The 22,881-nt window shown below is 38.1% G+C and overlaps 1 protein-coding gene and 1 pseudogene across 1 annotated transcript; one reads left to right on the plus strand and one right to left on the minus strand.

Annotated features, from left to right (window-relative positions):
* Positions 1–18,697: 18,697 nt before the first annotated feature.
* On the minus strand, positions 18,698–18,842 carry LOC113930093 (annotated as a pseudogene).
* A 2,647-nt stretch (positions 18,843–21,489) lies between these two features.
* Positions 21,490–22,255, plus strand: LOC113929531 (39S ribosomal protein L34, mitochondrial-like). The gene has a single exon (XM_035727742.1). The coding sequence runs from the start codon at positions 21,511–21,513 to the stop codon at positions 21,769–21,771; it is 261 nt and encodes an 86-aa protein (XP_035583635.1). The 5' UTR covers positions 21,490–21,510; the 3' UTR covers positions 21,772–22,255.
* Positions 22,256–22,881: the final 626 nt, after the last annotated feature.

Raw genomic sequence — 22,881 nt, forward strand, 5'->3', positions numbered from 1 at the left:
GTAGGTAGCAAACAATTTGATACTGGACCTGTTTGGGGTAACCATTAGGTTATACCAATAATTCTATTTTTGCCTTGAATTATTATTCAAATACTTTTATTAATACCTCTTTGTATGGTAAGAACTTGAAGTCAGGAACAGCCTTAATCTCCATGTCTCCTGCACAAAAACTAGCATTTGTTAATGAATGACTGAATAAATGAGTGGAAACAAATGGAACCATTATTTTCTTCTATCCTCATCTTCTCAAACCATCATTACTGATTCAAATTCCTGTCTTTCATGAAGAAAAGTAATTAATATAAAACCATTCTCCCTTGGGGTACTTGGGTGGCTCAGTTGTTGAGCATCTGACTCTTGGTTTCAGCTCAGGTCTCGAACTCAGGATCCAAGGATGGAGCACCACCTCTGGTTCTGTACTTAGCGGGGAGTCTGTTTGAAGATTCTCTCTCTGCCCCTCCCCCCCGCTTGCTCATGTTCACTCTCATTCTCTCTCTCTCTCTCTCTCTCTCTCAAATAAATAAATCTTAAAAAAAAAAAATAAAATTCTCCCTTACTGCAATACGTAGTTTTCCAAAGATTATTCCTAGAAAGCACAAAGCCTTACTCCCCAGGAATGAATGCTTGATTGGTGTGAGTTCAGGAGCAAGGCTGTCAGAAAAGGGTGAGATTTTGGATCAGTGAACATTCCCGACTGCCCTGAAATCAGCCAGCATAATTTGCCTTTACACATCAGCACACTTAGGGAACATATTTATTCATTCTCATTCTTCATGGCACCTTTGAAGCAAGACTGGATATTTGTGAGTGCTTCTTTCCCCTCAGATGTCACCACACAGGTTGACGTCTGCTGCACCTATGCCCAGGAGCAGTCCCTGTCTCTATTACACAGCTCTGCACATTTACCTCCCAAAGTGCATGAATGGAAACGAACCTGCCAGTTCTCTAGAATAACATCTGAGGCACTCTTTGAGTACTGACATGCTGCAGAATGGCCACAGATGGCCACCCAGGGACAACCATACGACTGCATAGACTTCTGCGGAGAGCAATATGTGCTGGGAAGTGTAGCCAACGTCCACATCTACATGCCCACGCTGGAGTCACATAACTTGTTCTGCTGCCAGAGGGCTTCCTGAGGAGGGAGGAGATTAAGCAGATGTCCATTTTCAGAAAGTCCCTCCCCTTCTATGACAAAGAGATTAAGACCTAGCTCCGTGTACAGACTTCCCTTTCTGAATCTCTCTCATCCATTTAGAACACAGCACTGCAGTAAAATCTTCCTTCCCAGTCTCCATGATTTTCTACTTATTAGCATTTTTATACCCTCTGTGCTTAACAGGTTAATGGAGCTTTCATCCCTTGTAATGCCACCAGAAATACAATGTTATCTATAATAAATTCTGCCAAAATGCACATTCCAGCCAGTGTTCTTAATAATCATTCTCTTAATAGAGTGTGCTAAAGCATTGATCACAAGCATCATACCTTGGAAATCTGACCCTCTGGGAGGGTCAGCCCCTATCTGCGGACTCACAACTAGATCCTGTTCTCATGAAGTGAAGGCAGACATTGAAAAGGTTATGACATCATTTTAAATATGTATGTTTTCATGGTCAAAATATACATTTTGAAAAATATGCTTATAAAATTAATAATCAGACACCTGCTCACAAGCTTAAGTATTACTTTTCTGTGTCACCAAATATTTTTTTAATATTCTAGACGCAATGAATAAATCTTTTTGTCTGCTTTATTATTTTTAGTGCTCATCACTCAAGCAGTTAATGGTCCCATACTATCTCTACTGTAATATTCCATTCCCTTTAGCTTTTCCTTTAATTCACTTTTTAAAAAATCTATTTACAGCTAAAGTTTATAGTCTACCTGGGATGTTTACTTGGATGAACTCATATTTTATTCATTTGTCTTGATTAGATAAATGAAATACATCATGATCTTTTGTTCATCAAGCTTACCTATATTATCTCCTGTTGAATTATTTAAAATATTAAGAAAAATTAAAAATTATTATCTATCCAGTAATAAGATATTTTAAAAGAGCACTATTACTTCATAATGAACTTTACAGTTAAAAAAGTAAAAAACTAATCAAGATCTTTTCTCTTTAATATTCATTTTATATATGATTGTTTAAAAGCTACAGGAAACTTAAAAATGTATTTCTTGAACAGTCAGATGGATAATTTTAACCTCTTATTTTTTATGGGGGTTACCAGTCACCTAACATTAAGTGTAATTTCAGGCTCAAAATGCAGCTATGGAACTCTTTTTTAACAAGTCCTTCACTCATTAAAGCCACAATTTCCATGGGCATATGCAACAAAATTTATATGCAAAAAAGCAAGATAACATTTTATTTATCCTTTAAAATTTCAGGGCATTCCTTGGATATTTCATTAATATTGTTAGATTTATCCCAGGGAATAAAATGCAAAATAATGACGCATATAATTTGCTTTTGAAGTACTGATGTGAATCACAAAAGATTCCCGTGTTAATTGGAGTGTGCCTGCTCAGCACTTTTTATGCCAGTGCAACCTTCTCTGAGTTCATTACGTTGTTGCATAGACTTTGAAAACATTATTAATATTACACAAGTCAACCCTTGTGCAACAGTGATGAGAAATGTAGAAAAAACCATGCTAAGATGAGATCGCTCCATTGGGCATGGTATGTCTATTAGGTCACATCAATTAAGTCATTTCTGAAACAAGAGGTACTTGTTTGAACTAAAATAGGTATTATTCTTGGTTGGCACTGTGAGTTCTGAACATGAATCTTAGAGTGAGCAACTTCTTTTGATAACTAAAAAGGTAGAAATGTTTTCATCCATCACAAGAGAATCTGTGTCTGGTGCTATAAGGCATCTCATGAAGTTTAGGGTGCTTTCAGGGAGGATTACTTCAAATTCAGATGTTTATCTTAAGCCATGTCTTTTAGGTTAGGTTCTATTTTCAATGTGTGCATCATCTTTCATTGGGAAAATGAAAAGAAAATTAATACTATTATAGCAGCAGCATAAATTATGTATATATATTTTAGAGGTTGCATATATTTTTTAATTATGTATATTTTTAAATGAAAAAGTATAGACAGACAAAAGAAGGACTTGACCACAGTGTTATTGTAGTTTATTTACTTTTTTTTTAAATTTCTAGTAATGTGAAAAGTAGAATTTGAAATTTAAAAATAGAAGAATTCAGAGCAATAAGTTAATGGGTGATTACTATTGCAATAAAAAATAAAGTAAGGGTGGGGCACCTGGGTGGCTCAGTCATTAAGCGTCTGCCTTTGGCTCAGGTCATGATCCCAGGGTCCTGGGATCGAGCCCCGCATCGGGCTCCCTGCTCTGCAGGGAGGCCTGCTTCTCCCTCTCCCACTCCCCCTGCTTGTGTTCCCTCTTTCGCTGTGTTTCTCTCTGTCAAATAAATAAATAAAATCTAAAAAAATAAAATAAAATAAGGGTTCTGACACCAAAGTAAGTGTCTATTGAAAAGGGAAATACCATCCATGACACATTTAAATTTGGTGATTCCTCTAACAAAATGTAACAATAATACCTCATCATTTGTGATGGCATTTAGGGTTTGGTAGCACCAAGAGCAAATCAGTTTCAAAAATAAGGTATTACGTTCAACTTGAAGCGAAAAATCACCAAACACCACCAGTTCAATGTAAACTGCTATAGTTTGTTCCTTTTTTTTCTTTAAAAGTGTTATATTTAGGGAAACTTGAAAGAGCCAGTTTCAAAGAATAGTGTATCTTACACATACAGTGTTTTTTAAGTACAATTTGAAGTCCTGTCCTAATTTTATGTAGTGTTAAACTGGCATTTAGAATTTGAGATTTCACTTATAAAATACCTGGTGTGTGTTTCAACTAAACACGTTCCACATAGGTTCATAATTGAAATGCAAAAAGAGAGAAAGGAGGAGCACCTGGGTGGTTCAGTCAGTTAAATGTCTGCCTTCGGCTCAGGTCATGATCCCAGGGTCCTGGGATCGAGTCCCGAATTGGGCTCTCTGTTCAGCGGGGAGCCTGCTTCTCCCTCTGCCTGCCGCTCTGCCTACTTGTGCTCTCTCTCTCTCTCTCAAATAAATAAATAAAATCTTAAAAAAGAGAGAGAGAGAGAGAAAGGGAAAAAAATCTAAATAAAATTTTATCAGAAAATTCTCTCCTCAAGTAACTGTCACCTAGTTAGACAAATCCACAGAGTAGAATTGGAAATAACCAGTCTCTGGTGCTTCCCGCCCTTAACTTTGCCCTTTCTGGCAAACACAGTTATTTTAACAACAGAGCCTTCTGGTACTCTAACCTTTTCTACATTTCTCATCACTGACTTGGCCTTCTGCTCTGTTTAGAAATCTGCATGAAGTCACTTATCGCATCTTTGCCACTGACTAGCTGTGTGCCACTAAGAAGCTGCTTACCTTCACTCTGTGTCACTTTCCTCATTTGGAAAACGGAATAAGAGTACGACCAACAACTCACAGGGCAATAATTGTACTGACTAAATGAGTTGATACAGAAGCTGGCATACATAAATGCTCAATGAATGTTAGCTACTATAGGGGCACCTGGGTGGCTCAGGTTAAGCGTCTGCCTTCGGCTCAGTTCATGGTCCCAGGGTCCTGGGATCGAGCCCCACATCGGGCTCCCTGCTCAGCGAGAAGCCTGCTTCTCCCTCTCCCACTCCCCCTGCTTGTGTTCCCTCTCTTGCTGTGTCTCTCTCTGTCAAATAAATAAATAGAATCTTTAAAAAAAATGTTAGCTACTATTCTATCAGATGGATGATGGATTCTGTATTATTCCTAGATAAATTTTAATATAAGCAAAATGTGTCATAACATCTTCAGCTTTTCTACTTTTTATCTTTTCTCTCAGTTCTATGCCTTACCTTCCAGGCTACCTGCCCTGCCCTGAGTTGGCACTCTGCAAGGAACTCTGTTCTATACAATGAGGGACTCAGGCTGGGAAATGTGGGGGAGCAGATGGAACATTGGGAGAACATCAATATGTGTGTCAGTCTGCCTTCCCAAGCACCAAACATTCCTTTGCTCCCTTCTTTCCACACATGGATCCCATTCAAGTCCTCCTCAAGGGAGAAAGCCAGAAGGCCCACTCTCTTGGCATCCTCATCAAAGTCCATTATCTGTGAGGGATGTGTACTCACCTCTAAATCACTTTCAAATGTGAATCCATCTGTCCTACAGCCACTCAATGCACAGTGATGGAATAGTAACTACAGTGAAAATAGGATGGTTATTAGATACCCAGAACCCACTGGCCTGTAACAATTCTGAAATCCTACTAGGCAAATATTGTGAGGTTTTTCAGTCAAGAGTACGGGGCTATTCCTTTGTTAAGCCCTAATTTCACACCTTAGGAAGATCTCCCTGGTTCCATCCTGAGATTTTTTTTTCCCCTTTTCAGTGTCCTCTTTGGTTGCAATTGAGGTGATCGTTAGAATAAACCCCATGTGGACCGCACAGATTTCTCTGTCACCTGCACATAAGAAGGATAGACTCCCAAGACCTGTTCTAAATCTTGAGCAGTCACAGCCCTTTAGTCCAGGCTCATGGATTCTTTAGCAATAGGATTTTATCCCGCAAAAGTGGTATGTTTCTTTGATGAAGTGACCATAGTTCATTTCAAGATATGGTCTCACAATTCCTGTTTTTCTTTCTGTTTTTTCTATTCTCAGAACCACCACTACTACCATCATCCCCTCCCTCTGCAACACACACACACACCCCATATTTTTCTTTCAGTTTAAGGGGTGCTCTTTGAGACTGCAGGCTTTGCTATAGAAAGCTGAATTTTTAATTTGCTTTTTTCCTTGAGTTATTTTGTCCAACTGAATGGTTTTTCTGGGTGCCATACATTTAGTCTGGCCTTCTCCCAGAGGCAATTTAATGAATTGAAAGATTTTACTGTGAATTTTCCCACTGCAAGCTAGATGCAGAGGACATCTTTCATGTTCTGAAAGGTTATATATACAGAAGATAATAGAAACCAAAAACTAATGATGCAATGTATGGTGATTAACATAACATAATAAAATAAAATTTTAAAAAAAGAAGAAGATAATAGAAACCTAGATCCCTGAATCACCACATGGGGATCAAGATGCCTGCAGATTAGAAACACCTGCATCAGACTGTTACGAGTAAAAATTAACTTCCTTTGTTTTTAGCCATTGAGCTTTAGGGATTTATTTCATACTATAGTTAGCAATTCTCCACCTTACGTAATCAATTGCTCAGAACCATTCTAAAAATGTTGTATTTTATTGATATATTGGGTTGAATTGTTGCTCAGTGGATAGTAATTGAGATAGTATTCTTGTAGAGTACATATAACACATTCAATAATGAACAAAATGAAAAATAATCATTTCCAGGCTTGCCAAGAAATGCAATTTATTTGCTGTTCACCTAGTTTTCTGTTGATCAAATTAAACATTGAATCCATAATAGACATTTCTAAAATAAAAGCAAAGCTTGATAGGATACAACATATAATTTTAATAGCTAAAATGAGCCTAAAGTATATGTGAAACAAAAAAATGTCACATAAAAGAAAGATTAGTATATGCTTTCCAAGTTTGACTGAGTAGCATGTAGAGATTAAACATAATGATTTTTTTTAAATAGCAGTGATTGCCAGTAGGCCCCATTTTTAGCCTTTGACTTATTGATGACATAGGGGTTTGGCTATAAAACATTTTTTGTGTATTACCCACTTGTGTCTAGAAACAATGGTTTATCGCTAGATATGAAGTTAAAAGGAAGAAATTCAAACAAGCTTTTAAATGTAAAGTACAACAATCAATATTGATATCTTCTAAGTTTAAAACTAAGACACTGATTAAAAAAATGTTATTTCCCTTTAATCATTCCCTATATAACTCATTAGAGTTATTTGTGCCATCTGATCCTTGAGCATGTTCCAATGTTTAAGCATTTTCTTTATGATAGAGTAGTTTTAACAAAAGCCTGAAAATGAAAGATGAAGCTAATTACCAGAATTGGCTCTGTTTTCTTTTCCTTTTAAATCAGTGGTTGAATGAGGAGACTGGGGTCAGTCTGAATGTTTTATGTAGAAACAGGTTTGGATATCCCAAGTTTGTATCAGTGTCTTCTAAGATATAAAATACACACTACTCAGATTGGATTATAAAGATTGTATTTATTTATTTATTTATTTTTATTTATTTATTAGATAGAGAAAGAACATGGGCACAGGAAGGGGGAGAGGGAGACTCAAGCCAACTCCACACTGAGTGCAGAGCCCAGTGCGGGGCTCATCTCACGACCCTGAGATCATGACCAGGGCCAAAATCAAGAGTCTACCACTCAACCAACTGAGCCACCCAGGCGCCCCTACTCAAATTGGATTAAAATGTTAGAACAAATAGGTGATTCACCTTACTCTGATTAAGGAAATGAAAGTTAAAACTAACCACACCCAACTATTTTTCACTTATTCGAATGGCAAAATTTTAAAAGACTGATCATTTTTAGTGTTGAAATAGTTGTGGGGAATGGGCACTAGATTGTCGGTGTAGCGCAGCATCACCAAACTCCCTCTTAAAGTCCCTTTCATTAAGAGAGAAGCCAGGAGGGGTGCCTGAGTGGCTCAGTCGTTGTGCGTCTGCCTTCGGCTCAGGCGATGATCCCAGGGTCCTGGGATCGAGCCCCACATCGGGCTCCCTGCTCCACGGGAAGCCTGCTTTTCCCTCTCCCACTCCCCCTGCTTGTGTTCCCTCTCTCGCTGTGTCTTTCTCTCTGTCAAATAAATAAATAAAGTCTTTTGAGAGAGAGAGAGAGAAGCCAGGAATCACCTTTCTCCAAATCCCTTTCATTGCATGGTTCCAGGTACCATGCTAATAAGACACACTTGTGCCAGATTAAGGAAGCTGAAAAGAGGGAAGGACCGTCATTCTCCAGAGGTTGCTACAGCCAGATAAATGTGCAGTTGTGAGATTCTGATTAGCTCTAGAGACCCACCCATTTCCGGGCTCCTGACGGTCAGAGCTTCCCAGAGATTCTGGAAGATTTTATCAACTTGCTGGCAAGTTGTAAAGAACCACCCACACTGTTGCTACAGCCAGAAATCATTGTTGGCAGCTATCTAGATGTTTCCCTAGCCCTTCCATGGTTATAAAAGCTTCTAATTCCAAGTACTAAAATTTCTGATTTATGGAATTCATAGCGTGGTCTCTGTTTGCCTGACTAAATCTTGACTTCTAAAACCCTCCTCAAGAAGTTTGGTGAGAATATAGATTTTTTTTTCATTACACTTGACACACAATGTTACATCAGTTTCAAGTGTACAGCATAGTGATTCAATAAGTCTCTACATTATGCTCTGTTCACCACAAGCATACCTACCATCTGTCACCATAAAACCAAAACCCTATTATAATACCATTGACTATATTTCTTATGCTGTACCTTTTATCCCCGTGGCTCATTTATTCCATAACTGGAAGCCTGTATCTCCCACTCTCCTTCACCCATTTTGCCCATGCCCCCATGCCCCTCCCCTCTGGCAACCATCAGTTTGTTCTCTGTATTTATGGGTCTGTTTCTGCTTTATGGAGAATAGAGATTATTATAACACTCTTAGAATACTGTGGTACACGGACTTCTAAAATGACTTTCAATGGCCCATGCCCTTGTATAGTCCCCTCACATTTAGTGTGGGTAAGACCTATAACTTGCTCTAACCAATAGAATATGGCAAAAATTATGGGATGTCATTCTTGTGATTATATTGCATTAGATAGCAAAAGTGAAGGGACTTGCAGGTATAATTAATCAGCCAGCTTTAAGTTAATTAAGAGGGATATCCTGGGTAGGTCTCTTCTAATCACAGGAGCCCTTTAATAGAAAGTCTAGAGGTCAGAGTCAGAAATAGAGAATCTCTCCTCTGGTCTTAAAGAAGCAAGACAGTGTGAGTTCAATAGTTGCAAGAAAATGAATTCTGCTAACAACTACGTGAGTTTGAAGGAGGCCCCAAGCCTCAGATGAGACCCCGGACCCATCTGACACCTTGATAACAGCCTTGTGAGACCCTGAGCAAAGGACCTAGCTAAACCATGCTGGACTCTTGCTCCTTGGAAACTGTGAGAAAATAAATGTGTATTGTGGTAAATTTGTGGTAATTTGTCAGATAGCAATGGAAAACGTAACATCATTTGATATTACGTATTAAAACTTTTATATGTATCTGTTTCAGGGCTAACAATTCTAAGATTCCTTAGGATTTATCCTACATAAATATTAGCAAAAGAGTGTCAGATTATATGTGTAACTACATCCACTATACTGTTATTATGAAGTTAATGTCCAGTAATAGGAGGCTCTCTACTAGTAAGAGCAAGATGATTGGTATATACAAATATTCATTTTATGTTTACTGAAATTTAAAGGCAAACTGTCAAACAATACTTTCAGTGTTGTTCCATCTTGTTATAAACAGTGTATACAAATGTGTCTGTATGTATATTCTTGGATGTGCATGGAAAATTATAAGTATACCTTTGAATACCTGAGAAAATGATTAATCCTGCAGAATTGGATACAAACAGGGTAAGATGAGAAGACTTTATTTACAACAGCACATTGTGTAATTTTTTAATTGTTTGAAAGATTCACTCTTGTAAGTGTTTTTATTATTTATTTATTTATTAAGATTTTGTTTATTTATTCATGAGAGACAGAGAGAGAGAGGCAGAGGCAGAGGGAGAGGGAGAAGCAGACTCCCCACGGAACAAGGAGCCTGATGCGGGACTCGATCCCAGGATCCCAGGTCCCAGGACCCGAGGATCATGACCTGAGCTGAAGGCAGACGCTTAACCGACTGAGCCACCCAGGCACCCCTTGTAAATGTTTTTAATAGAAAAAGTTATTAGAACTGAATGATGGAAATGGCTTCATTTGCGTGAAGTACCTACAAGAATGCCCTGCCTGAGGTGGGCTCTCGATAAACAGTTGTTAAATGAATAAATCAACTTACTACATTCAGAACATCTTAGTCCATGAGATGAATGAGGAGTTACTAATGTTGGATTTCACCCATAAAGAGATCTGAGTTGTGGTAGAATTGACAGCTGACAGTTGCTTTCCAGAGACAAATCATAAAAAAGCTCTGTTCATATTGTTCTTAAAAAGCTAATAATAAAATTAACTGTTACCAAAATAGGTTAAATTATATATTTAATCACTGGTGGAGAGATTTTATATATATATGTATATATATACATATATAGATATTCCTTGAAAAATACTAAAGAGCTTAACTTTTTAAAAGGAGAGTATTCAGTGTATTCAATTTGACACATAAAAAGTTTGGCCCTACCACATTTTTCTTAACGTCTTTCAAAATAATTTTTCAAAGAAAAGGCAGTATGTTGTTGAAAAAAAAAAACAGTACCATCTCAGCGAAAAATTAGATCCTACGTTAGGTTGGAAATACATGTTAGCTAAACCCACATAGATCACAAGGAAAGAGGTACATTTGAGATACCTAGGACATGGGCAGTGTGGAATTTTAATAAAAACAAGTAGAAAAAAATGAAATCAGAAAATATTTCACAATCACAAAATGAGCTCATGAACTAGTGAAATGAGCTCCACCCTCATGTTCTATCAATTTTTGCTTCAACATAAATTTTGTCCTAGAAAGTACCAGCACTTGGAAACAAATTATCTAAAAATTTCATTTCTATTTTAGACCCATTAATTATGTGTTTGCATAGAAAACATAAATTTGGGGGAATAAGCAATATCAAATAAGAAGACTCATGGTCAAAGTATGTCAATAAATGCTAACACCATTTGCAGCACCTTCTCATGAGGCTTGTTATAATCTGGATTCATTAGTTACATAAATAGGCATATACATCTTTGTATCCTTATTGTTTGTGATAGGGAATCTTAGAAGCAGTAACCTCTCAGGAGCATTGCAGCTATTTTATTTGATTATTTGCATTTATAATTGGTGAAATCTTGAATTTTAAATGGTATTTAGCTCATATTTTCTGCTTTTTTTAATGTACTTGTTTTAACACTCTAGCACTCAATTTATTAGTATTTAATGACCTCTATGACAAAATGCCTCAAAGTGCATTCTGGAGCCATCTACATTAGAACAGCTGGCGGGAGCTTGATCAAAAGGTAGATTCCTGGGGTGCCTGGGTGGCTCACTCGTTAAGTGTTTGCCTTTGGCACAGGTTGTGATCTCAGGGTCCTAGGATAGAACCCTGCTCAGTGGGGAGCCTGCTTCTTCCTCTCCCAATCCCCCTGCTTGTGTTCCCTCTCTTGCTGTCTCTCTCTCTGTCAAATAAATAAATATATCTTTAAAAAAAGATAGGTAGATTCCTGTGACCCAACCACACCCGTGGAATCCTAACTTCTGGATGGTGAGGTCTGGGAATCTGTGTTTTGAAAAAGAGGTTTCAGGAACACTTAAATCATAGAGCCACTACATTTGCAATGAGTGTATTTGCAAAGGAATCCTTAGTTAAATGGAAGAGAGAGCAAAAAGAGAGGAAAAGGTAGTGAAGGAAGAGGTATTTGAGCACTTGATTCTGCCCTCCAGCAAGCCTCAGGAGTAAAGAAACTTTTCCCACCACACCCCTTCTTTCCAGCTGAACAGATTCTTTAATATTTTCAAATTCATCTTGCAAGCCCCAGCCCCTGGCATGGAAACCTTCTGTGCCCCAGGCAGGAGTAGGTGGAATGGGAGAAAGTTAATGGATCCCGTGCAGAGTCTGAGTATCAGCAGAGGAAAGAAAAGACAAGGAAGCCTCCTTCCAAGACTCAGAATTTCAGGGGCGCCTGGGTGGCTTAGTCTGTTAAGCATCTGCCTTTGGCTCAGGTCATGATATCGGGGTCCTGGGATTGAGCCCCAGGTCATGCTCCCTACTCAGCAGGGAGTCTGCTTCTTCCTCTCCTTCTGCCTCTTCCTCCCCCCCATGCTCACTCTCTCTCCCAAATAAATAAATTAAATTAAATTAAAAAGACTCATAATTCCAAATTTTTCCTCCAGAAATTAAGTATCCCATTTTACAACTCTTTGGAAAGAAAACTAAGTTTTGTTCTCCTACTGTGTCTCACAGAGTTGAAAAAATTAATCAGTATAACTAAAATATTTTGACTTACAAGAAGAACTTGTAAGAAGAGCTTTTCTTTTGTCTTCATAAATCCAGAATAACAACTAATTATATTACCCCATAATGGCAAACTAATAGACAAATAGATTAATGGAATAGAATAGAGAGCCCAGCAATAGACCCACATAAATGTAGTCCACCGATGTTTGACAAAGGAGCAAAGGCAAAACAATGGAGAAATATAATCTTTTTAACATGGTGCTGGGACAACTGGGTAGCCATGTGCAAAAAAAAAAAAAAAATGGATCTAGACACAGACCTTTTACCCTTCATAAAAATTAACTGAAAATCGTTCACAGACTAAATGTAAAATGCAAAACTATAAAACTTCTATAAGACAACATAGGAGAAAATCCAGATGACCTTGGGTATGATGATTACTTTTTAGATACAACAGCAAAGGCATAATCCATGAAAGAAATTATTGATAAGCTGGACTTCATTAAAATTAAAAACTTATGCTCTGTGAAAGATAATGTCAAAAGCCACAGCCTGGGAGAAAATATTTGCAAAAAGCACATCTGATAAAGTACTTGTATCCAAAACATACAAGGAACTCTAAAATTCAACAATAAGAAAACAAACAATCCGATTTTTAAAATGGGCAAAAGAGGGACATCTGGGTGGCTCAGTTGGGTAAGTGTCCTACTCTTGATTTTGGTTCAGGTCATGATCTCGGGGTTGTGAGATTTAGCCCAATGTTGGGCTCCCCACTGGGAGTGGAGCCTGCTTAAGATTCTCTCTCTCCCTCTGCCCCTTCCCCACCTTCTTCCTCTCTAAAAAAGAGGGGGGAGGGCTAAAGACCTAAATAAATACCTCACCAGAGAAGATACACCAATGGTAAATAAGCATATGAAAAGATGTTCCACATCATATGTCTTTAGAGAAATGCAAATTAAAACAATTAGAACAAAATCCTATTAGAACTATACTACTGTGCTAGAACAGACAAAATCCAGAAATGAAAACACATGCTGACCAGGATGTGGAGCACAGGAACTCTTCTTTCATTACTAGTGGGAATGAAAAATGATACAACCACTTTGGAAGATAATTTGGCAGCTTCTTTACAAAGCTAAACATACTCTTACTATATGATCCAACAATCATGCACCTTGATATTTACCCACAGAAGTTGAAAACTTAGGATGCACACAAGTGTTTGTAGCAGCTTTATTCATAATTGCCTAAACTTGAAAGCAACAAAGGTGTCCTTCAATAGGTGAATGAATAAACTGTGGTATATCCAGACAATGAAATATTAGTGCTGAAAAGAAATGAGCTATCAAGTCATGAAAAGAGATGGAGGAAACTTAAATGCACATTAGTAAGTGAAAGAAGCCAATCTAAAAAGGCAACATACTGTAAGATACCAACTATATGATGTCCTGGAAAAGGAAAACCTGTGGGGACAGTAAGAAGATTTGTAGTTGCCAGGAGTTAGGAATGGATGGAAGGATGAATAGGCAGAGCACAGAGGATTTTGGGGAGAGTTAAATTATTATGAATGATACTAGAGTGATGGATACATATCATTATACATTTGTCTAAACCCATAGAATGTACAACACCAAAGTGAACCCTAATGTAAACTATAGACTTTGGTTGATAGTGATGTGTCCATGTAACTTCACTCATTGTAACAAATGCAGACTCTCGGTGTTGTATGCCTATAGTGGGGGAAGTAGTGTGGGGGGGGACAAGGGTATATGAGAGTTCTGTACTTTGTGCTTAGTTTTGCTATAAACCTAAAATTGCCCTAAAGAATAAAGTCTGTCTTTAAATAAAGGCAAACTAGGGACTGAATATGGAAATAACAACAAAATACTCCCAAATTCTCTTTAAATAATTTTCTTAAACTCTTAATGAACTTGAGCCATTTAAACATAGGACTTTCTGAGTGTTCTATTATCATCGTTTAATCAGTTCTTTCTCAGTGTACACTAAATTCTTGAAATCAAATAGAAAGCCAGATTAGAAGGGCCCTAAATCATGTGACTAGAACATGATCTTCACTCAGAAGAAAATTCCATTCTTCCTTTCCAGGAGTTGAAGTTTGAGTCCGGTAAAACAGCTTCAACCTTCACCTAAATCAGTCTGGCAGTGTTGTGTAAAACCTATTTGGCCATTCTCAAATTCAAATTTACTCATCACAGGTTTCCCATCCCCCTGTTTCTTTTATTCTGTACTGGGATGGTGCCTATATTAGCTAAAACATAATTTGAGTGCTAACAATTTAAACACTTTTGGGTAAGAATTCCTAGGAAATGCTTTGTTCCCTGAGAGAACGAAGAGTCTCGAACTGTTAGCTAGGGACTGAGTTCACTGCCGTTACCACCACACTCCAATAGGTCCTTGGGGAGTCGCCACACATGTTTGTTATATAGGTTGTGTTCAACAGAGCAACCTTCTGGTACTTTCATTCATTTGATAAGTGGAATGTATTTGGTATGTTCTAATGAGTCTCAGACATTCTAGCATGATGAGCTGAGAGATTTTTATCTGGTAGAATATAGCTTTTGGATGTTTGTGAAGAGCAGAGGACGTTTGTACACTTTCCCATATTTAAGAAGAAACTGTTATAAAAAATTGTAGATTGCAACTATATTAGAAAACATTTTTTCTACTCATTTCACTAATATCCATTTCTCAATTCCAGAATTAAGCTTTTATAATCTCTGTCATTTGTCTTAAGAAGTGGAGAAGTAGAAGATACTCCAAAGATGGTGCTAACTCTATTTTTAACTTACCAGTGACTTTTTCTTGCAAAGCCAATTACTTAGACACTCGATTTTTTTTTTTTTAGTCCCTACTTACTGCAAAAGATAATCATTCAGATTATCTTGATCGCACAATTCTTCAACTTCCTTGGAAGAAAAGCCTTATCAATTAGAAGTTTTAGATTTAATTATAGTACATTTCATGCTTCTCTTCTTTCAGAGAACCATTAAAAATAGGTGTGATTTTAAGAAATTAGGGTAAAATATAAACTTCCTTCCATTCTCTTTCTCAATTTATAGATTGAGAGTCACCCTGTTTAAATTCCCCCACTACCCTCACCCCACACATTTCTTTCCCATGTTGAAACCCTACCCATTCTACAACATGTATTCCTACAAAGCTTTCTGGATTGCCCCCAGCCAGATGTGCTCTCACCTCTCCTTGAACCCCATTGTATTTTTTACTTTTCTTGTGGCACTTCTCATCTCACATTCTGTCTCATATCAAAACTTGCCATGTTGCCTAGTCCTTATTTACAAGGCCTTCCCTGAAAGCTGGGGCTCAGCCTCAGTTATCGTTGACTTCCTCTGCCTACTGTTCTGGACGTATTAAACATGCATTAAGTGTGGGCTTAACTGATTTGGTCTTTTAGGTTTGGACGGAGGAGCCATTTATAATAGAGTAATAGTCTTGAACTACTTTAAACTTAATTATATACATCAAAATCTTTTTGAGGGTTCCATTCCTTGCTGGCCATAACATGATACTTTCATAATCCTTCCCCCTGGGGGGCCCATTCTTCTCTGATGACTTCAGCTGCTACCTCTGAACCAAATACTTCCACAGTTTTATTTCTGACCCTTCAAAACTGCCTTACAACTACCTGTTGAATTAATGCGTCAAAGAAAAGTTAGTCTACTTTCATATTTATCTTTGAGAGAAATGTTAATGACATGTTTTAAAGTACACATATACTCCATTAGAATATTTTATTTTTTTATAGGAGAAATTCTAGTTTCCCTAAAAGAAGTGAGTTGATTAACAGATAACAAGTGACTAAAATAGAGTTAAGAAAGCTGGAATTTAGTCTACTCTGTCACAGATTTCTTTTTTTTTTTTTTATGAGACCCCGTATAAATCATGTAATTGTCTTGAACCTCATCTTCAAAATAGGAATAGTTGTCCTCCTGTGCCTGCCTCCTAGTACTGAGAAACTCAAATGATATAAAGTATGTGGCAACACAAACTACGCAAAGGTAGGCAAAGACTAGGCAAGTGGCCAGGAGCATGCAGTCTGGAGTCAAACTCCCTGAGTTTGAAACATGACGTCGCCCTTGCTCCATATGTATGCCTGTCTCTGATACTTCATCTGTAAAATGGGATGGTAATAGTACAGATCTCTAAAGCTCTTGGAAGAAGTGAGAAAATCATTGAAAAGCACTTCGCACTATATCTATTATTACTCTAGTTATGTGGTTTCAGTAGTGAATTGGTTAAGATCTTTTAATTTTCCCAAGAATCTTAATCTATATTGCATGGCCCAAGCAAACAATTAATATACTAATATATAAATTTCCTGGGAGGACCTAAATGATTAAACAGTTTTATTTATTTATTTTTTGATTAACTAGTTTTATAGAAGAAAGTCTGGGATTTTTTTTAAGATTTATTTATTTTAGAGGGAAAGAGAGAGCAGCAGGGAGAGGCAGAGGAAGAAGGAGAGTCTCAAGCAAACTCCACACTGAGCAGGAGCCCAGTGTGGGGCTCAATCAGGACCTGAGCCAAAACCAAGTCACTAGCTTAACCAACTGCGCCACCCAAGTGCCCCTGTCTGTGTGTTTTTAACGGTTACATCATACACCCCAAATCTTAAATAGTAAGTATAGAAACAGTGTAACTCTCTTTAATACTCAAACTAAATACCTAGTATTCAAAAGCAAATATGAGTTTAGCCCAGAGTGAAACTTGACTTTCAACCTACTTCTATATTCCAACTGATGAAACAGTTATCCTCTAGACCCCAGTCCATTGACTTCAAAGAGGGTTTAACTTTCTTATCACGCATTAATTGCTCAGCTCCTGTGTACATCCACTGAGCATGAGCAGCCTATAGATATGACACAATGCACTGTATATTTTTGGTTAGCAAACTCTAAAGCAAAAAAAATCTTCTAGTAGCCCATTTTGACAACTCTTGTAATTTGCGGTGATGTTTTCATTACAGTGTGTCACACAGGAAGCCACAAAAGGATTAGACATAGACCAACTCATCCACATTTCTGCCAGCCAGTAATCACATTGATGCCCGCCAGTGACCCAAACTGCCTTAGTGCCCACTCTTCCATTTACCAAATAGCGTGCCCCTAAACTCATTAAGAAGTGGATGTACCACATAGTCAAAAATGCCATTATCTGTGTTTTATTAGGCTCTATGATTTGATCTTCCAGAAATATCTAAGCCCACAACAAGATGAATGTCGGGTATGACAAAAATATGCTAGTGGGATTTTGAAAACCACAGAGAAACTCTATAGGAAATACTGGGAAAGAAGAGGGCAAGAAACAAATGACCTGGAAAAAATATAGAGATACCGTAAAATTGGATCCATGCGATATCCTCCTTATGGCCTTATAGAGTAGATTTTGAAAATCCAGAAATCATGTGGATTTTATCCAAACCTGAATTTTTGAAAAAGCCATAGCTTTTATTGGACTAATAAAAACCAGGTAATGTGTTTGCTGATACAATGGAAAGACCACATTGAAAACTTTAATGATTTTTTTTTCTCTAGTTCCTGAGTTACTTTTTGTAGGTATGAAGGTACCTAATATTCTAAAGAGTAATAAAACCAGTTTAAAACTTTGAGTCTACCCATCAGTTAAAGAAGCTATCTGCAGTATTTTCTTTTAATAATATTTTATTTCACTTGATGTTACAAAGCATTTGACAGGATAGAGAATTTCTTTCTCCGTATTTTTCCTCCTTGATATTTAAAATGGGTCTCCTGTATTGACTCCAACTCCCTTGATATTTTTCCACCATTTCTGTCACAGGCTTCTTTTCCCCCACCCATCAGATAGATAGATAGATAGATAGATAATTGAACCATCTTGCTCTACTCTCTGAGTAATCTTATTTACTTCAACAACATCAAAATGCTGCTTTCTAGCCCCAACTTCTATCCTGAGCTTCAGATTCAAATTGTCAACTGCCATACACATAATCATCTATGAGGATGCTGCATCATCCATAAATTCAGCTATCAATTTGATTAATTAAAAATAGTTTAAACTTGTACTTCCATGTATTTATTTTTATATTTAATATTACTATAAATATATATGCACCAAACCGTGTATATTGCTTTTTCTCCTCACAATCACATCCTGGATTTCTGCAAACAAAAGGCTTTGTGATTGGACATTTTCTTCTCATTGCCTCCCATAGCATCTTTTGTATAACTCTATCATAATATTTTATACAGTAAAATAATTATTCATTTTCCTGCCTGTGTTCCCAGTTACAGTGCGAACTTTATCTGCAGTGAGCATTGTTTTTTGTTAATCTTGCATCCCTGTCTCCCAAACAGTGCTTAGCACAAAGGACAAATTCAGTGTTGACAAACAGATGAATCAATCGTGCAATTCAAAAATTAAGACTGGCTTTATTATCTTCACATTTTTTTTTAAGTAGGCTCCACACCCAACATAGGGCTTGAACTCATGACCCTGAGATGAAGCATCACATGCTCTACCGACTGAGCCAGCCAAGCACCCCAATAACTCCTACTAACATATTATGCAGTCGAGTTTCCCACATTTGGGGAAATTGCAGAGGTCAACACAACCTGAGTGCAGTGGATGAGCCTTACGCTGGGAGGCGATCATGGTACCTCCATGGCCAAGTGTTTATTACCTTCACTTCCTTTACTTCTTTAGTTCAGGTGTTATACATTTATAATGTTCTCCTTTTACACTGCCTTTATTGTCTAAAACACATTTATCTAAAGCTGACAGTTTATGGTTACATTATTAGTGAATTGTTTGTAGAAGTTAGAAGAATGATGATGTATATTGTCTTATGATTTTCAGTGTCATGGTTTAGAATGGAGAACAGGCAAGAATTAATTCCTTTTTACTGTCTCAAAGATGTATAAATATAAGGAGATCTTTGAGCCCTTCAGTGACTTGCAACCTCTCACCAATCATATGCATCAAGCCTCCCAATGTAGATGTGGAATTCACAGAGATGGCATGGCTGATCCTCAGACTCCAGTCCTCATCTCATTTAAAAGACACATTTCTAGACCATACCTTTTACTATACATGTCTGCAAAACTCTTTCTGTAATCCCAGTTTCAACATTTAAAAGCAATAATAATTTTATTACTTTATTATTTAGGTAATATATCTTGAATATTATTTAAAGCATTTTGAAGAAATATTGATGAATAACATTGTTGCCTGATGGAGATCTGGGAATATCTCTCAATGATCTTTATTCTTAAGAAAATAATTTCCCCAATGTTAGCCTTTTCATTTCTATTTGCATTTCCCTGGAACTTTTATTCATTCTGCAAATACTGAACAATGGCTATGTGCCAAGCACTCTTTGTTTTTATACTTACTCTTTTTTTTTTTTTTTTTTAGAGAAAGAGAGAGTTCACCAGCGAGGGTAAGGGGGAAGGCAGAGGGAGGAGAGACTCTCAAGCAGGCTCCACACCCAGGACAGAGCCCAACATAGGGCTTGATCCCCTTGATCCTGAGATCATTAACTTGCTCATTACCTGAGCTGAAATCAAGAGTTCAAAGCTTGACCTACTGAGCCACCCAGGTGCCCCCAAGCACTCTTTGTTTTTAATCCCACCCTCATGAACCTTACATTCTAGTGAGGAAGACACAGTAAACAAGGTAATTAAGTAAAAATCAAGAATGTTGAACAATGAAAAGTGCTAAGAATCAAAATTAAGCAGAGAAGGGGAAGAAGAGGGGCATGCTTACATTTAAAGAATAACCAGGGAAGGCCTCTCTGCAAATAATGACATTCAAGTAAAGACCTGAAAAAGTGAGACAGTAAAACCATGCAGCAGGTTTCCAAGAGAGAGCATTCCCAACAGACAAAGCAAGTGCAAAGGGCCTGAGGCAAATGTATACCTGTTCTATTATAGGAATCACAAGGAAGCCAATGAAACTGGAGCTAAGGGAGTCAGATGGCAGATAATAGGTGTGTAGGTGTGGATGTATGGATGCAGGGGGCAGGGCAGAAAGGATGATAGATTGGACAATTCTTTGTAGATCATATGAGAGTTTTGGTTTTGCTCTGAGAGAGATAGAAAGCTAGTGAAAGATAATGAGAAGAGGAGAGGCTTGTCCTTTTATTTTAGCAGGATAATTTTGACTGCTGCACTGAGAATAGACTATCAAAAGCCAAGGGTAGAAGCAGGAAAACTAGAAGGCACTGTAGTAATCCAGGCAAAAGAGGACAGCAGCTTGGTCTAGAGTAGTAGAGGAAGAAGTGATGAGAAGCAGTTGGATTCTGGATATTCCTTGAGGCTGAAGGCAATTTCTCCCCCCAGATTAGATGTAGTGGATAATAATCTAAATATATAATACCAATTCCCCACCCCCTATACCTGCAATGGCTTCCTCAAATTTAGGCAGCATTGTTGAATTTTAAGCTTTCCACTCATTTCTACATCCAGTCTGTCAGAGAATTCTACCATTTCCAGTTCTGTAACATACTCATATCTGTTCCCTCCTTCTTTCCCGTGCCTCCTGCTCTACTTTCTGACCCTCAGTATTTCCTGCCTGACAATTGTTATAATCTTTTAATGGGCTTCCATGTTTCCTGTTTCTCCCGTATCTATCTGATCCTGCCTCCTCAAAGCTGCCAGAACCGTGTTTTCAAAGCACAGATCTGTGTCCCTCCTCTTTTTAAAACCCTCAGTAGAACTACAGTGCTCCAGAACAAGTCCCAAAGGCCCTTCCTTTCCTGCCTTATCACCCAGGAGCCACACATGACCTCTCCCCATTCCTCGATTCTTTCCCATCCATGTGCTTGCTTGCCTTTGCTCATTCTGTACTCTCTGTTTGAAATTTACTTTGCTTTGATATCACATTCTCTAAAAACTTCATCAAACCTAGCCTTGTGTCCCCAAAGCACATCAGGGCACCTAAGACTGTATTATGGCTGGTAGTCTGACCATTTCCCATTCTATCCATTTTATTTAATGCTTAGTATATAAAAGATGCTCAACAAATATCTGACAGATATTAAAACATACTACATCCAAAATGTGTCTCATGTCTTTCCAAGCTTCCTTTGTCCCAGCCTTACAGTAGGCCAGCCCAGGGGCCATCCCTTCAAAATTACAAAGTAGCAATATATAGGTATATAGATCTATCATAGTCATCTAAAGCTATGTGCCCAAGAAGGAGCCTTAAAAACTCAAAACAAATGGCTCTGTCTCATTCCTTGTTGTTTCTGAGTACTCGAATCATTTGTCTATAATTTTTAAAAGTTATTTAGCGAATCGCTTTGGAATTAGCGGGCGTGGGGACGTCGCGACCGGCGGCTGGACATGGCTTTCTTGATCGGAGCCGTAGGTCACCAGTTGGGTCGCGTCAGGTGGCTCCAGCCCCGCGCCTGGCTGGGGCTCCCCGACGCCTGGGGACTTCCTGCCACACAGCAGAACCGGGGAAAGGCGCGTGGAAACGAGTATCAGCCGAGCAACATCAAACGCAAGCACAAACACGGCTGGATCCGGCGCCTGAGCACACCGTCCGGCGTCCAGGTCATCCTTCGCCGCATGCACAAAGGCCGCAAGTCGCTGAGCCATTAAGGAGCGCGAAGCTGCCGGCAGGACCCCCATTAGAGCATTTCTCTGCCCTGGGACCTCTCCTGCCGTCGTTTTTATGGGGAGCCAGGACAACTCAGACATGAGCGCTCCTCAAATTGTGGAGTCGGCCCCTGGGGGGAACGTCTGGGGTTGGACTGAGAGTGGGAGTAGGAAGTCAGACCTTGCCTAGTCCTTTTCTACGCTATTGAATTAGGAAGAATTTCGAACATATGGCAATAGTCCACAATGAACCCTGGGTACTCAGTACACAGCTCTGACCACCAACTACCCACAACCCCCCGCCCCCTCCTGTGTTATTTGGGAGCAAATCTCAGGCATTGGGTTATTTCTTCTGTATTAAATAAGAAATCTCTCCAAGAAGATCAGGACTCTTTAAAACATAATCACAAAACTTTTCCCACCTAAAAAATGGTTAACAATTCCTTAATATTGTCTAATAAATGTTCAAATTTCAAAAAAAAAAAAAGTTATTTAGCAAACTCTCTTCTCTGCTATTATATTGCTCTTTCATTTGTCTAGTGATTATTTTTCTGCCTTCTTTACTGATTCCTATTTCTCTTTTAACAGTAGGATCCTCATCTTTGCTACCATTACACTTCTCATCTACCATTCCTCTCATTATCTTTGCGGACATTAATGACTCATAAATTTAAAGCTGCACCCTGACCTCTCACCTAGTCTCCCATTCTGTTTTTCCAACTCCTCATATTATTCATAAGCCAAACAACATTCACTGCACCTACTTCAGGTGTTCTTCCCAATTATCACTCTTTGAGGTAACTACTATTCTAATACCTCAGCTTAAAATATTGAGGTTATGTGAGGTAACTACTATTCTAATATCTCAGCTTAAAATATTGAGGTTATCTTGTCTCTAATTTGTCCTTTACATCTAACATTTTATTTATTCAAAATTCTTATTCTTTATTTCTTTGACTCTAGAATCAGCTGATATTACTTTATCTCTGCAAGAGCAGTCCAACTGATCCTATTTACTCCAGAATCTTCCCTTCCCTATTCATTCTCTCTGTCGCTGACAGGCTAATGAGGGCAATAATGCTAGCTGTTGTTTGCAAGTAAATCCTAAAATCT

The sequence above is a fragment of the Zalophus californianus genome, chromosome 5, assembly GCF_009762305.2.
Source record: "Zalophus californianus isolate mZalCal1 chromosome 5, mZalCal1.pri.v2, whole genome shotgun sequence".
Taxonomy (NCBI): domain Eukaryota; kingdom Metazoa; phylum Chordata; class Mammalia; order Carnivora; family Otariidae; genus Zalophus; species Zalophus californianus.

What these genes read in the sequence shown, in the direction of transcription:
- LOC113929531 (XM_035727742.1), top strand. Translation starts at nt 21,511, where the DNA reads ATGGCTTTCTTGATCGGAGCCGTAGGTCACCAGTTGGGTCGCGTCAGG.